Genomic DNA, 12,760 nt, shown 5'->3' on the forward strand with positions numbered 1-12,760 from the left:
AATATTAATGCAGAATTTTACGGTGAGAGATTTTCTCTAATACAGACGGCTTAACGCCTTACAACTACTTTCAAATGTTCTGCAAAAATGAACTAAACGCGGTTATTGCTGAACAAACCAGTTTACATATTGTCCAAAAAAATCAGTCAATAGTTACGACTTCAGGCGAGATTAAGCAATTACTTGGAATACAAATGCTTATGTCTATTGTAAAGTTACCAAGTTAACAAATTTATTGGGCAGTTGAAATAAAAAACTTGAGTAATTTAATTGAAGTTAAATACATTTTCATGTAGAAATTCAAATTGTTATTATATTTTATGAGGTACAATTACAAGTAAATGTAATATAAATACTTGCAATTCAATAACATGTACAAATAATTATAATTCAATTACTATTAAAATTTTAAGTAACTGTAGAGGTAATTGAACTACAATTAAATATATTACAATTGACCCAAGTCTGCCTCCATTAGCTGATGTTATGTGAAGAAACCGGTATATGTATATAAGAGAATGTTTTTATTTTAAAGATAATTCATGAAAAGACGAAGTAGAAAACAAAAACAATAGAGTTGTTTAATATACAACCATTTTTGGATAACGTTAGAAATAACTGCATAATGATAGAACCTGAAATCGAAAAATCCATTGATGAGCAAATAATACCAGCTAAAACAAAAAACAGTGGCATTAGGCAGTATAATCCCAAGAAGCCAGTTAAATGGGGTTTCAAAAATTTGGTTTGGCCAGGAAAACTTTGCATAATGTATGACTTTTTTTGTACTCAAGTTTATCCGGCAATTGTAAAAAAATCACTGGTTCCTATGTTTTATTAAAGTTGTTGGAGAAATAATCAAAAAATTACAACTTTAATGTTTTTTTATAAGTTCAATGAAATATTACAATAAGCTATTACAACATTCCCCCCCAAAAAATTAAAGTTCTTAAGCTACATAGTCAATTAAATATATTGGCATCCCTCTTTCTCTGGTAGTCCATCTTATCACTGGCAACACTTCATCACCTATAATGTTATCTTCTCCGTCATCGTTAACATCTGCCCCTTGGATCTCTTCGTCCCTGACAGTGAAGATACCTATATCATCCATTTCGCCATCATTTTCACTATCTTCGCTGTTCATAATTCACTAGCTTCGCTATTCAAACTTAACACTTCCTTATTTTCATTTTAATAATCTGATGCAGGAACTTTCCTCATGTCTAGCACATGTGTTGGTTCATCATTAATTTCAATATATTTTTTTGTGATTACGTTGGTTATATTGCCAATTTTCCATATTGAGGTGCACTTTGCGTCTACGGGACGAACGTAAATTTGTTCTCCAATCCTCTAGGTTTTTGTAACCTACGTTGATTTTTCCTGAGTTTCAGTGTTCTTCTCTCCTTGAAGTTGTAGACGCCATTTGTACTTTTGAGAAGCAGGTGTAGAGTCTTCTTGCAATTTAATCGTTGGTGTTAAATTATACCAAAATACTGATTGCAACAGACATATCTGTGCCTTCAGAGCTATACATTTTACTGTGCGGTGTTTACGTTCCACAATCCCATTTCCTGCAAGTCTATATGCACATCTATGTATCTTTAGTACACACCATTTCCCACAAAATAAAGAGAGATCAATCCATCTGAACACCGCTATATTGTCCATCAATAGTTCTCGTGGTGGTCCATGCTTCCAAAATACAGAATCCAACTGAGCTAGAAAACTTTTGATATCTTCGTATGACATTCTTCTCTATAGTGTGAATCGACTCGGACCGCAGTCAATCATTATTACGAATTGTGACCCTTTATAGAAAGTCATGTCACAGGAAAAACAATACCATTTATCAGGAACTTTTAGCACTCCGTATTCCCAATTTAATTGTCCTGGATCGATTCATTTACACTTACAACAAGAGCGCACACTTTCTTCAACATCTTTTCTCATTACTTGTGGGATTATTCGTTGCATTTCAAAAATTGTCCGATTAACGTCAAAATGATGCTTTATGTGACATTTACGATTTTCATCATCAACATTCAACCTACATAGTTCCTTGATATCTTTACGTGAAACTTCATTTAACCAGGTCTTTGGAACTCTTATCAATCCATCAGCTTTGTAATTAGGGAACGGAACCCACTTTAACACAATGTTAATTTCATATTTCTTTATTAAATCTCGTAATAATAAAAGGCTTTGTTAATGAGCATTTCTGATAGTCCATTATATCGAACTCTAAAACTTTTGGTCAGCACACTTTTTAGCCATTCATTTACGGTTACTGAGTCAGTGATCACTGATAGGTTCTTTATATCCCACTTGACTATTAGGTTTACCCCACGTACCAAAGCTTCTAACTCAGTACTATTAATATGCATGACATCATAGATGCTTTTTAGCCAGGCTGCATCCTCAATTATTGCACTATTATATCCAAGAACAACTCGATTAGCCATTTTACTTGAATCACACTTCAATATTGCTCCATTGTGAATCCCGTCAGCATCCCATTACCGTTTATGGGATTGCTAAACTCCAATCGACGCATTTTTTCGACCAACCATGACTGTACATGATCCCCAATTAAATGATCCCAAGCTTCTCCATGACTATGACGTTTTGTAAAGCTTCATGCGATTCTAACCCAGTTTTAAACGGGATAGTGCCGTAATAAGTGCCCACAAATTGAAAAAAATCTCCGTCGCGGTATTTTCTCGTTTTTGATGTCTTCTGACTTAGGAATATTAAAACACATTTCCAGCTAAGCTCTTTCTTTTCGTTTCTAAATAGTTGCAAACCATGGCGATTAATACTGCAGGCCTTCCCACCGTCCAAGCGGCGTATTTGACTTGAGGCGTATTTAACATAACGCTTAACTATAGTCGCCATTTTAGTAACATTAAGATATGGATAAAAAGTGTTGCATTTATGGTTGTATATGATAGTTTGAAGCTCTTAGTATTTCGATTACTATAAAATATAGAAGAAAAGCAAATGTGGATAAAAGTAATACCAAATGCAAACCTAAATGTAACAAGTGACTGTAGTTTGCGAATTTGAATAGGGCACCAAATAAACAATTGACTATAGATTTAGATATGTAAACTTTACGGAAAGACTATAAAATAGTCAAAATTAAATGAATAAAGAGAAGACCTTGAAATCCATTTTGAGAAACCCAATTTTGTTAGCCGACCAGTGAGTAGTTCCGAAATACAGGAAGTTCCGATTATCGGGTAACAAAATCGGGTATTAAATATAAAAGTAAATAAATAAAAAATCATTTACTTGCATTGATTTTTAAGAGGTGATAGCAAAAGGTGATAGCAACAAAAAAAACAAAAAAAAACTGTTGAGAATTGAGTATTAATTCCATCTACAATACGTAAGTATTAATTTTTAACTGATTAAAAATTAATACTTAACGGATGTTTGCTAAAAATTTGGACTGACTTTAAAGGGCAAATAATTCCTTAGTATATAAGCTAGAGATTAAATAAAAATATTATTAAATAGAGTATACTATTAGTTCTTTACTTATTTCAAGAAAATTTGTCTTAAATTTATAATATCGGACTCGGCCAACTCTAAGACGAGTTGACCTAAAAAGTGAAAAAGGTCAAGGTCAATTTTTTTCAAACAAAGCTTTATTTTGGTTTGCAGTTGCTTTACGTCTTTGCTTGCCAGTTACCCTCAAACACTTTTCCTTTCAAAACAGCCCGAAAGTCTTCGATTGAGCTACACTCCGGAACGGCTGGCGGATTGTCAACTTTTTTGATAAAATTGTTACCATGGGCCTCGTAGCAGTCGGTCACGTTTTTGGCATAACACGATACCCAGATCCGGCAAAAACGCATAATTTCAATCTGTATGATGAGCATTGAGGAACGGCACTTAACCCCTCTTAATACAATCCTCATCGCAAATGGCTATAATGACTGCGAGGCCGGTGGGACAAAAAATGACTCGAAATGACCTTTGTGAGAAGGGGCCAGTCAAACGAGCGACTTGGGTTCGAACTTGCGCTCTTTGCGACATTTAACGCTCGGTGGAGTATTGTCTCTGTCACTGGAGTAGTAGGTGCCGTTTAAGTTGATAGTCGATTGCGACAACGTAAAGTGAGACTCTTTATCAAGGACGACCGATTTTTTATGAAAATTGCGTTAAAGGCGATCGATGACGGTCTTGATTCGCTCTTTCTAGCCCCCTTTTCGGTCTGGTATACTATCTTTGATATAGGTTTTGATATCAGTGTACATGGCAAGAATTTGAATGATATGTGAAAGAGTGCATCTAAATTTTCGACCGACTTGCCTCATCGAAACCCAGTAACTGTGTTCAAACATGTTTTTCAGACGACTAATTACTTTTGGAGTCATGATTTTGGCCACACGACAACTTCCATGCACTCTTTTGTGTCCAGAATTGTTCTCAGAACGTTTAGTTGTATCATAGATATTGTTTCTTGCAATTTGTTCAGTATTAAAGTGATCTACTGTGAGCTTTATACCTTGCGATTTATTGTTCAAGTAGAACTCATAAATCCATTTTCTTACCTCTTCTTGCTTGGACACCAATTTTTTGTTAATTTTTAATAATTTTCTAAAAACAAATAAATAAACTTATAGAGAATTAAATAAGCCTTAAAATGGATTCAAGAATGAAAAAAATAGTTTAGCTTGTGGCATTTAAAAGTCAGTAAAAGTCAATCCGGATATTTGGTAACAACCCGTTATATGGAGAAGGTGGAATTAACACATACATAGAGTATTTGTTCCACCTACCCCATGTCATATTATTTTTTAATTAGTTAAAAACTAATATTTACATGGAGAAGGTGGAATTATGAAATTGAAATAAAAGTGATAATAAAATAATTGAAATAAGATTTAAATTTAAATGAAACAAAAAAAAAGAATTAAAAAAATACCCAATTGCGCGAAAATTTTGGTCCGATGATCCGGTAATTTAATCACCCAGTTTTCGGGTAAATAAATCGGGTAATTTTCTCAATTGTTAATATAATCCAGCACAGTTTCTTTTACTTTTAATTAATGACCAAACTTCTTTTAGTCTTTCCTAATCTCACTACATAATGACTCAAAAATATCATCCATTTTAGAACAGTACTAATAATAGAACAGTACTAATAATAGAAGGTTCTATAAGAACAGTACTAATAATAGAAGGTTCATTAAAAACAAAAACTCAAAATTAACAATTCAGGTTTTCAACAAAACTTTTTAAATGTAATAACTTAAAGAAAAATCAAGTTCAATTTTACAATGGCACCACAGTTTTTTTGTGTTAAACTTGCCACATCATGTGGATTTTGTTCAAAAAAAGCATTAACACCTCTGAATAAAGGTGATTAACAAAGTTAAAGAACTATTTTGACAAGCAATCAAAATACCTACACAATACAATTGTATAATTTATTGGTTGTTAGAGTAAATTTGAATTAAGTTCGAAATTTAGAACAATGTTTCTTCTGAAGTCAAGATTGATTTATTGGCTAATGAAGGTGGGTTAGAATCTCATACAGCTTTCAATATATATATACATACAGTAGCGTCCAAAAGTAATTGGACAAACACCTTTTTGGTTATATTTTCTCATCGAGTTAACATATTTAAATGAAATTTTGCATAAGCATGTCAATTTATACTACAATTATGAAAAAGAAAACACAAATCCTAATTTGGGAGTAATTACTCCAAATTTTGCTATAAGAATGGAAATGGTTGGCTCAAAAGTAATTGGACAAACTAAATGTCGTTTAAAAATAAAACTTTCTCAACAAAGGATAAATTTTCTGCATTTTTTATAAAGATTTCTGTTAAATAAGATATATAATGTTACATAGTATTATATTCTGTTGCATAATGTATATAATCTGAGCATAATCCTAGTACTTTGTTGGAAAACCTTTTGCCGCAACGACAGCATTACATCTACGTGGCATTGAATCAACCGAATTAATTAAAACATCATTTGATATTTCTACCCAAGTGCGCTTAATCAACTCAAACAAATCATGCTGATAAGATGGTTTCCGAACACTAATTTTTCTCTCAATATGTTCCCAAAGATGTTCGATTGGGTTCAGGTCCGGAGATTGACGGCCATTCCAAGATACGAACTTTCTTTCGATCTAAAAATTCCGTGACTAGCTTGGAGGTGTGTTTTGGATCGTTGTCGTGTTGGAAAGTCCAACCACGTAACATTTTGCCTTTTGCATGTGGCAGCATTATGTCTTTGATTATTCCTTTATACATGTTTTGGTCTATAATGCCTTGAATTCGATAGATTGGACCTACTCCATCATGACCAAACCATTACTGCACCACCACCATGCTTTACTGTAAGAACTTGGTACTTAACATCATTTCGAAGACCTTTTGGACGTCGAACATATTTAATACCATCAGAACCAAACATATTAAACTTTGACTCATCACTCCATAGTATTTTCGACCATTGATTTGCTGTCCAATTTAGATGTTCTTTAGAGAATTTTAACCGTGCTCTACGATTTTTTGCAGAAACAAAAGGTTTTTTAACAGGACGACGGCCAAAAAGTTTGTTTTGTCTTAAGCGTCACTTTACTGTTGCATAAGAGCAAGAAATTTGATGTGACTGTGTAAGTTCTCTATGAATTTCTTTAGCACTCTTGCGCGGATCTGCCTTTGACGATCTTACTACAACATTATCTTGGCGAAAAGTTGTTGATTTCGGGCGTCCTGCTGAAAAACTTTTAATGTATAACCAACTGTTGATCGTGGAATGTTCATATCTATTGAAATTTGTCGCACAGTCTTACCGTTATTAAATGGTTGTACAATCAACTTTTTCACTGCCTCGCTTAAATATTTATTATGTCCCATTACAAATTTTTGATCATTAAATATTTTTATAAAAATCTGCCTTCAGGAAAAGAAGTTAAAATAGTCTAAGTTATATCAACATTGTTAGAATTAAGTTTGTCGAATTACTTATGAGTCAATCATTTCCATTCTTTTAGCAAAATTTTGAGTAATTACTCCCAAAAGAGATTTTTTGTTTTGTTTTTCATGATTGTTGTATAATTTGACACGCTTACACGAAATTTCATTTAAAAATGTTTACTTAATGAGAAAATATAACAAAAAAGGTGTTTGTCCAATTACTTTTGGACGCTACTGTACATATACATATATATTCCAAACAGTAATTTTTATCATTCTATTCGAACAACTGAATATATTGCTAGAAGAAAAGGCTGCTTATTTCCAAGATGTCAAACAAATTAGTTGAGAAGATAAAAAGGCAGTATCAGCACACATGAGTTGTGGAAATTAGTAAAATATGATCAGTGATTGGAAAAATTTTCAACAAAATTAATTAGTGATAATTTGGCGTAATGGAGGGACATGCCAATTCAATAATTATGCGTGATTGTGGTGTCGGTGTGTTTTTATATGCGAAATTACCTAACAGGTGCCAGATTTTGCACACTTATAGCGACTACTAAAAACTAAGCAATTTATTTTTACGGCTTTAACTTTTGTATAAATAGAGTAAATAATTTATTAGTGCCATGTTGATTAAAAAGTAACAAAGTAACGGTATTGATCATCAAAATATAACTTGTGATACGTAATTGGTATTATTTGTGATCACCTTCGGATCAATCAGTCTATGTATGAAAAGAAGTAAACGAAATTATGCGCCATCTCAATCATGAAAACGAGTGAGCATAAACGAGTGAGCATAAACGAGTGAGCATAAACGAATAAGCATAAACGAATAAGCATTTAGGTAAACGCAAAAAAACCATTTTGAAAATTTTATACCAAATAACTTACCAGCCTTGCTTTTGTAAGAAGGCTTCTGGGGTTTTTTGCCTCATATCGAAATGATTTATCTAACAAGTATATACATTAAAAATGAAATAAAACACCAACAAATTTTTTCTATAACTTTACGTAGGTGTAAGCTGTGTTTGTGTAAAAAAAAATTTTAAACATTGATCAACAATTAAAGCAAATGGAAGAGATTTTAACTTAATTGAAAAAAGGTTAAAATATTTTAAATAACATCTGTAAATTTACCTGCTGAAACAAAATCTGAAATTCATACAACTTTCTATAAAAATGACAATTTTCATGAAACATTTTAAACACATTTAAACTTTTAACTGCCTAAGTTTAAAAATCTATATTTCAATGATTTCAAAAATAGCTGCTCAGAGGAAGGCTATTAATAAACAAATAATTTTTCCGTGCTTCTACCTAATAATGCACTTGCTAAAACATTCAGTCGCGGAAATACTTGCTAATATGAAGTTTTTTCTTAACTTAAACAGAAAGTTTCTACTAAAAGCTTTATCAAGAAATTTCTTATTGATTTCACTTTTATTGTAAACCTTTTCTTGGTTTAAAAAAGTCATAACATGTATTGAAGTTTTATTTTAACTTTTATTCTTCGGGTTGGCCAGGTATAAATCTATCGCTTATTGTATCAATGCAAAATGTTTCCGGATAATAAAAAAAACAACAACAAACAATTCCTAAAATTCTATGCTAGAGAAAAAATTACCTCGATGAACCTGAGTTTTGCCTCAAATTTTTGTTCGATTCAAAATTGCGTCTAAAATCCAATATAGTTAGCGATGCATGATGCCTTCAAGAATTGCTGTAAATATTAAGAGTTGCCCCAAATAAGGATTGCTGAGATATGTTTAGAAAGTTGATTTTGATTCTATTAATGTATTTAATACAATGAATTCGGTTTTTTCTTCAATCTTTAAAATTTAAAACGAAAGTTTGATAAAAAATCATTTCTATAATAAACAGTTTATGTTTAAACCCTACCCTTTATTATAAAAATAAGCTTTTTTATTTCTTTTTTTAATTTTGTTTGTTTTTTAATGTTAGAACCTTAAAGAGCAATGGTTCATATTAAAAAACCGTAATCCAGAAATTCTCATTAAACCATGATAAGCAACTGTTATTGATACGCAGCTTACTTTCAATCCAATATATTGTTTAAAGACCTATTTTAGCACAGGCCCGCACGCAGGATTTTTCGTGGGAGGGTGCGAAATTTGAAAAAGTGGACCATTTTTTTACACCATATCAAATATATTACTTCCAAAATATTACACAAATATAAACTTTATAATGACACACAAGCTTAATAAACACCGACACTGAATTTGTGTGTAGTCAAATAATTTCAGTCAAAACAGATCGTAATTGTAGACACCGAGGATATTTTTGTAAAAATATATCAACAATTTTCTCTTCGTCGATGACTTTACCATAGTGGATAAGCATTAATGCAAGTGCAGAGAGTCTTTCTTGCTTCATACTTGCTCTTGAATATATATGGAGCCTGCACAATGCACTAACACTACGTTCGCATTGGCAACTGGTCGCTGGGATTGAACAATAAAATTTTAAAAGAATGAAAATGTTTGGGAATAACTCTTCGTTGCATTCTTTTAATGCTTGCGCTGCAGTTAAAGGACATTCTTCCGGAGGTTTGTTTTGGAAACAATGCTTCCATCGAAACAACTCTTGGGGAAACAAATCAGCAGATGGTAAGTCTTCTGCATAAAATTCGACAACATTTTGAAGAGATGCTCCTCCCTCTTCACAGAGAGTAGATGGTACAAGCCCCAACAGTTTAGAGGAGAGGATAGAAAGATCAGAAAATTTACTCTCCAACTCTGAGCTTATGTGGTTAAGGAGTGGAATGGCGAGAATTCGTCGATAATACTCCTCAGGATTAATCGCAGGAGCATTGTTGCACATTATTTGACGTCCAACAGTCCTTGGCTTTGTTGGTTCGGTGTTGACAGAGCGTGCCATTTGTTCGGCTTGGGTGTAGACACGCGAAAGTTCTTCGTCCGTGTTTCTTAAAATGTCTTTATAAACAGATTTCACCTCAGCAATTTTATGGTATGTCATGATAATATCCACAGTGCGGCCTAGCAATTTCACAGTTATTCCTTCCAAATATGACAGGAATTGGTACATAGTCAAGAAACTTATAATAAAGTCAAAAGACGTAAGACTTGTCTGACGTAAGACTGATACCATTATGGGAAAGATGCTGATGTAGGATTTCATCATGTTTCGCAATAATTTGGAGCGCTGCGAAATAGTTACCCGGGTTGTATTTTATCGAATTATATTATTATTATTATTATTATCATTATTATTATTGTTATTATTATTATTATTATTATTATTGTTATTATTGTTATTATTATCATTATTATTATTGTTATTATTATTATTATTATTATTATTGTTATTATTGTTATTATTATTATTATTATTATTATTAATATTATTATTAATATTATTATTATTATTGTTATTATTATTATTATTATTATTGTTATTATTATTATTATTATTATTATTATTATTATTATTATTATTATTATTATTATTATTATTATTATTATTATTATTATTATTATTATTATTATTATTATTATTATTATTATTATTATTATTATTATTATTATTATTATTATTATCATTATACCTAAATTACTTTGATAAGTGTGGGATCCATGTGGGTCATCCCAGTTGAATACCAACTGGGTTTCGTATGGGATCTGTTTGCTATCTCGGCTGAATACCATCTGGGTCCCGGCTGGGTCCCGTTTGTGTTTTCCGGCGTGATTCCCGGACGGGTCCCTTCTGGATCCCGCGGACAAAAACCGGCAAGATCCGGCTAGGTTACCCATACGGGCCCCGTCCTGTGGCCCGGCCGGGACCCACCCTGGTACCTTATAGGCTGGCTAGCTGGGTACTTATTTATGACATTTTTATGTAGTTTTGCATTTGTAATTTTGTAGGCATTGACTAAAAACGCAATAAATGTAAAGAAAAGTAATTGTAACTGTAATTGTAATTACATGTTTCATGACTGTAATTTTAAATGAGTTTGAAGTAATTGATTATAATTGTAATTTTAACTGTAATTGAAGATTCCTCCAGTAATTGTATTTGTAATTGACCTTAAAGTAATTGACTCATGTCTAAATTATGAATCAATCAAAAGTTGGAGGTAAAGTGCAGGTTGATTGAGGCAATTCTTTCTCAAGCATAAAAGTTTAGTTTTTTTTTTTTTTTCTTCATCCAGAAACATTTTACCACGATACAATAAGTGATAAATATACCTGGCTAATCCGAAAAAAAAAAGCAAAAATAAAATTTCAATACATGTCATGACTTCGAACCGAGAGAAGGTTTACACCATAAGTTGAAACCAGAAATTTTGTGATAAAGCTTTTAATAGAAATATTCTGTTTCAGTTTAGAAAAAACTTCATATAATTCATATTCAGCAAGTATTTCCGCGACTCAATATTTTTGCAAGTGGATTGTTAGAAAGATGCACAGAAAAATGTTTATTAATAGCTTTCCTTTTAGCAGTTTGTTTTGCAATCATTAAATTATAGGTTTTTAAACATAGACAGTTAAAAGTTTAACTGTATTAAAAAGTTTCACGAAATGTCAGTTTTATAAAATTGCATGAATTTCAGATTTTGTTTTAGCATGTAAAATTTATTTAAAATACTTTAACCTTTCTTAAATAAAATTAAAATCTCTTCCTTTGCTGTAATTGTTCATCGATAGTTGAATTTTTTATTACGCAAACACAGTTTACACCTAAGTAAAGTTATTGAAAAGATTTATTAGTGTTTTATTTCATTTTTAACGTTAATACTTGTTAGATAAATCATTTAGATATGAGGCAAAAAGCCCCAAAAACCTTCCTACAAAACCAAAGCTGGTTAGTGATTAGCTATGAAAATTTCAAAATGCTTTTTTTGCGTTTATCTAAATGTTTAAATCTGAGAAACTTAATTTAACTTTCTATATAAAATTTGCAATATTTACTCGTTTTCATGAATAAGATGGCACATAAATGCGTTTACTCCAAAAAGTGATTGATCCGAAGGTGATAACAAATAAAATCGATTTACGGGTTATAAATTACTTTTTGAAGATTAACACCGTTTACATTTATTACTTTTAAATCCACATAACTAGTAAATTATTTCGCGCGACGCGATTTTTTTTGCAGCGAATGTTTCTGAGCATGCGCACAAAAATAAATTTTATCGCCTGGCGATTTTTTTCGTTTCGCAAAAAAGTTGAAGCGGATTTCAACTTTATTTGTGGCGAATTTATTCGCTTAAATAAGGAACCAATCAGATCCTTTAAAATATGCTTACTCAGAAATTTAGGTTAATATATTCATATGTATATATATGAATATATATTAAAACCTTTAGGTTTATATGCTCCATGAAATAGTTCTTTAGATGAACTGATCTTTTTAGATTGACATAAAAACTGTTATTTTTAAACTCAAAATTTAAAGCTATTGTTGAAGAGTGATACAGTGGTTAATATATGATTAAAAGCATATATGCCAACTGTAAAAAGTTAACCTTGCAAATGAATTCCAACATTTCAATTGTTGTTTATTAATCAACGGTATAATATTTGTCTTTAAATAATATTAGCTTTAAAATTGTCATAATTTTTTGCTTTAAAGTTGTTAGACATTACCCTGAAACTATATGGTTTATTATTATCCCAGCTAACACAAAACGTTCAAGAAACGTTCGTAGAACGTTAGAAACGGTCGGGGACGTTCTTAGAACGTTCCAAGAACGTTTCTAACGTTCTTTGAACGTACTCAAACGTTTTGTGTTAGCTGGGATGTTTTTT

General features: G+C 31.6%; 1 protein-coding gene across 1 annotated transcript; it reads right to left on the reverse strand.

Moving 5' to 3' along the window:
* Window positions 1–9,221: 9,221 nt before the first annotated feature.
* On the reverse strand, window positions 9,222–9,968 carry LOC145191535 (52 kDa repressor of the inhibitor of the protein kinase-like). Its single transcript, XM_080068648.2, has one exon. It carries the CDS (start codon window positions 9,966–9,968, stop codon window positions 9,222–9,224), a length of 747 nt encoding a protein of 248 aa, XP_079924774.2.
* Between the last annotated feature and the right edge of the window lie 2,792 nt (window positions 9,969–12,760).

Source organism: Hydra viridissima, unplaced genomic scaffold, assembly GCF_058129835.1.
Source record: "Hydra viridissima isolate aposymbiotic clone 2 unplaced genomic scaffold, HvirCarnegie_v1 scaffold_1, whole genome shotgun sequence".
In the NCBI taxonomy this organism is placed as follows: domain Eukaryota; kingdom Metazoa; phylum Cnidaria; class Hydrozoa; order Anthoathecata; family Hydridae; genus Hydra; species Hydra viridissima.

Excerpts from the sequence above, each read along its gene's own strand:
- LOC145191535 (XM_080068648.2), bottom strand. The coding sequence starts at position 9,968 with ATGACATACCATAAAATTGCTGAGGTGAAATCTGTTTATAAAGACATT.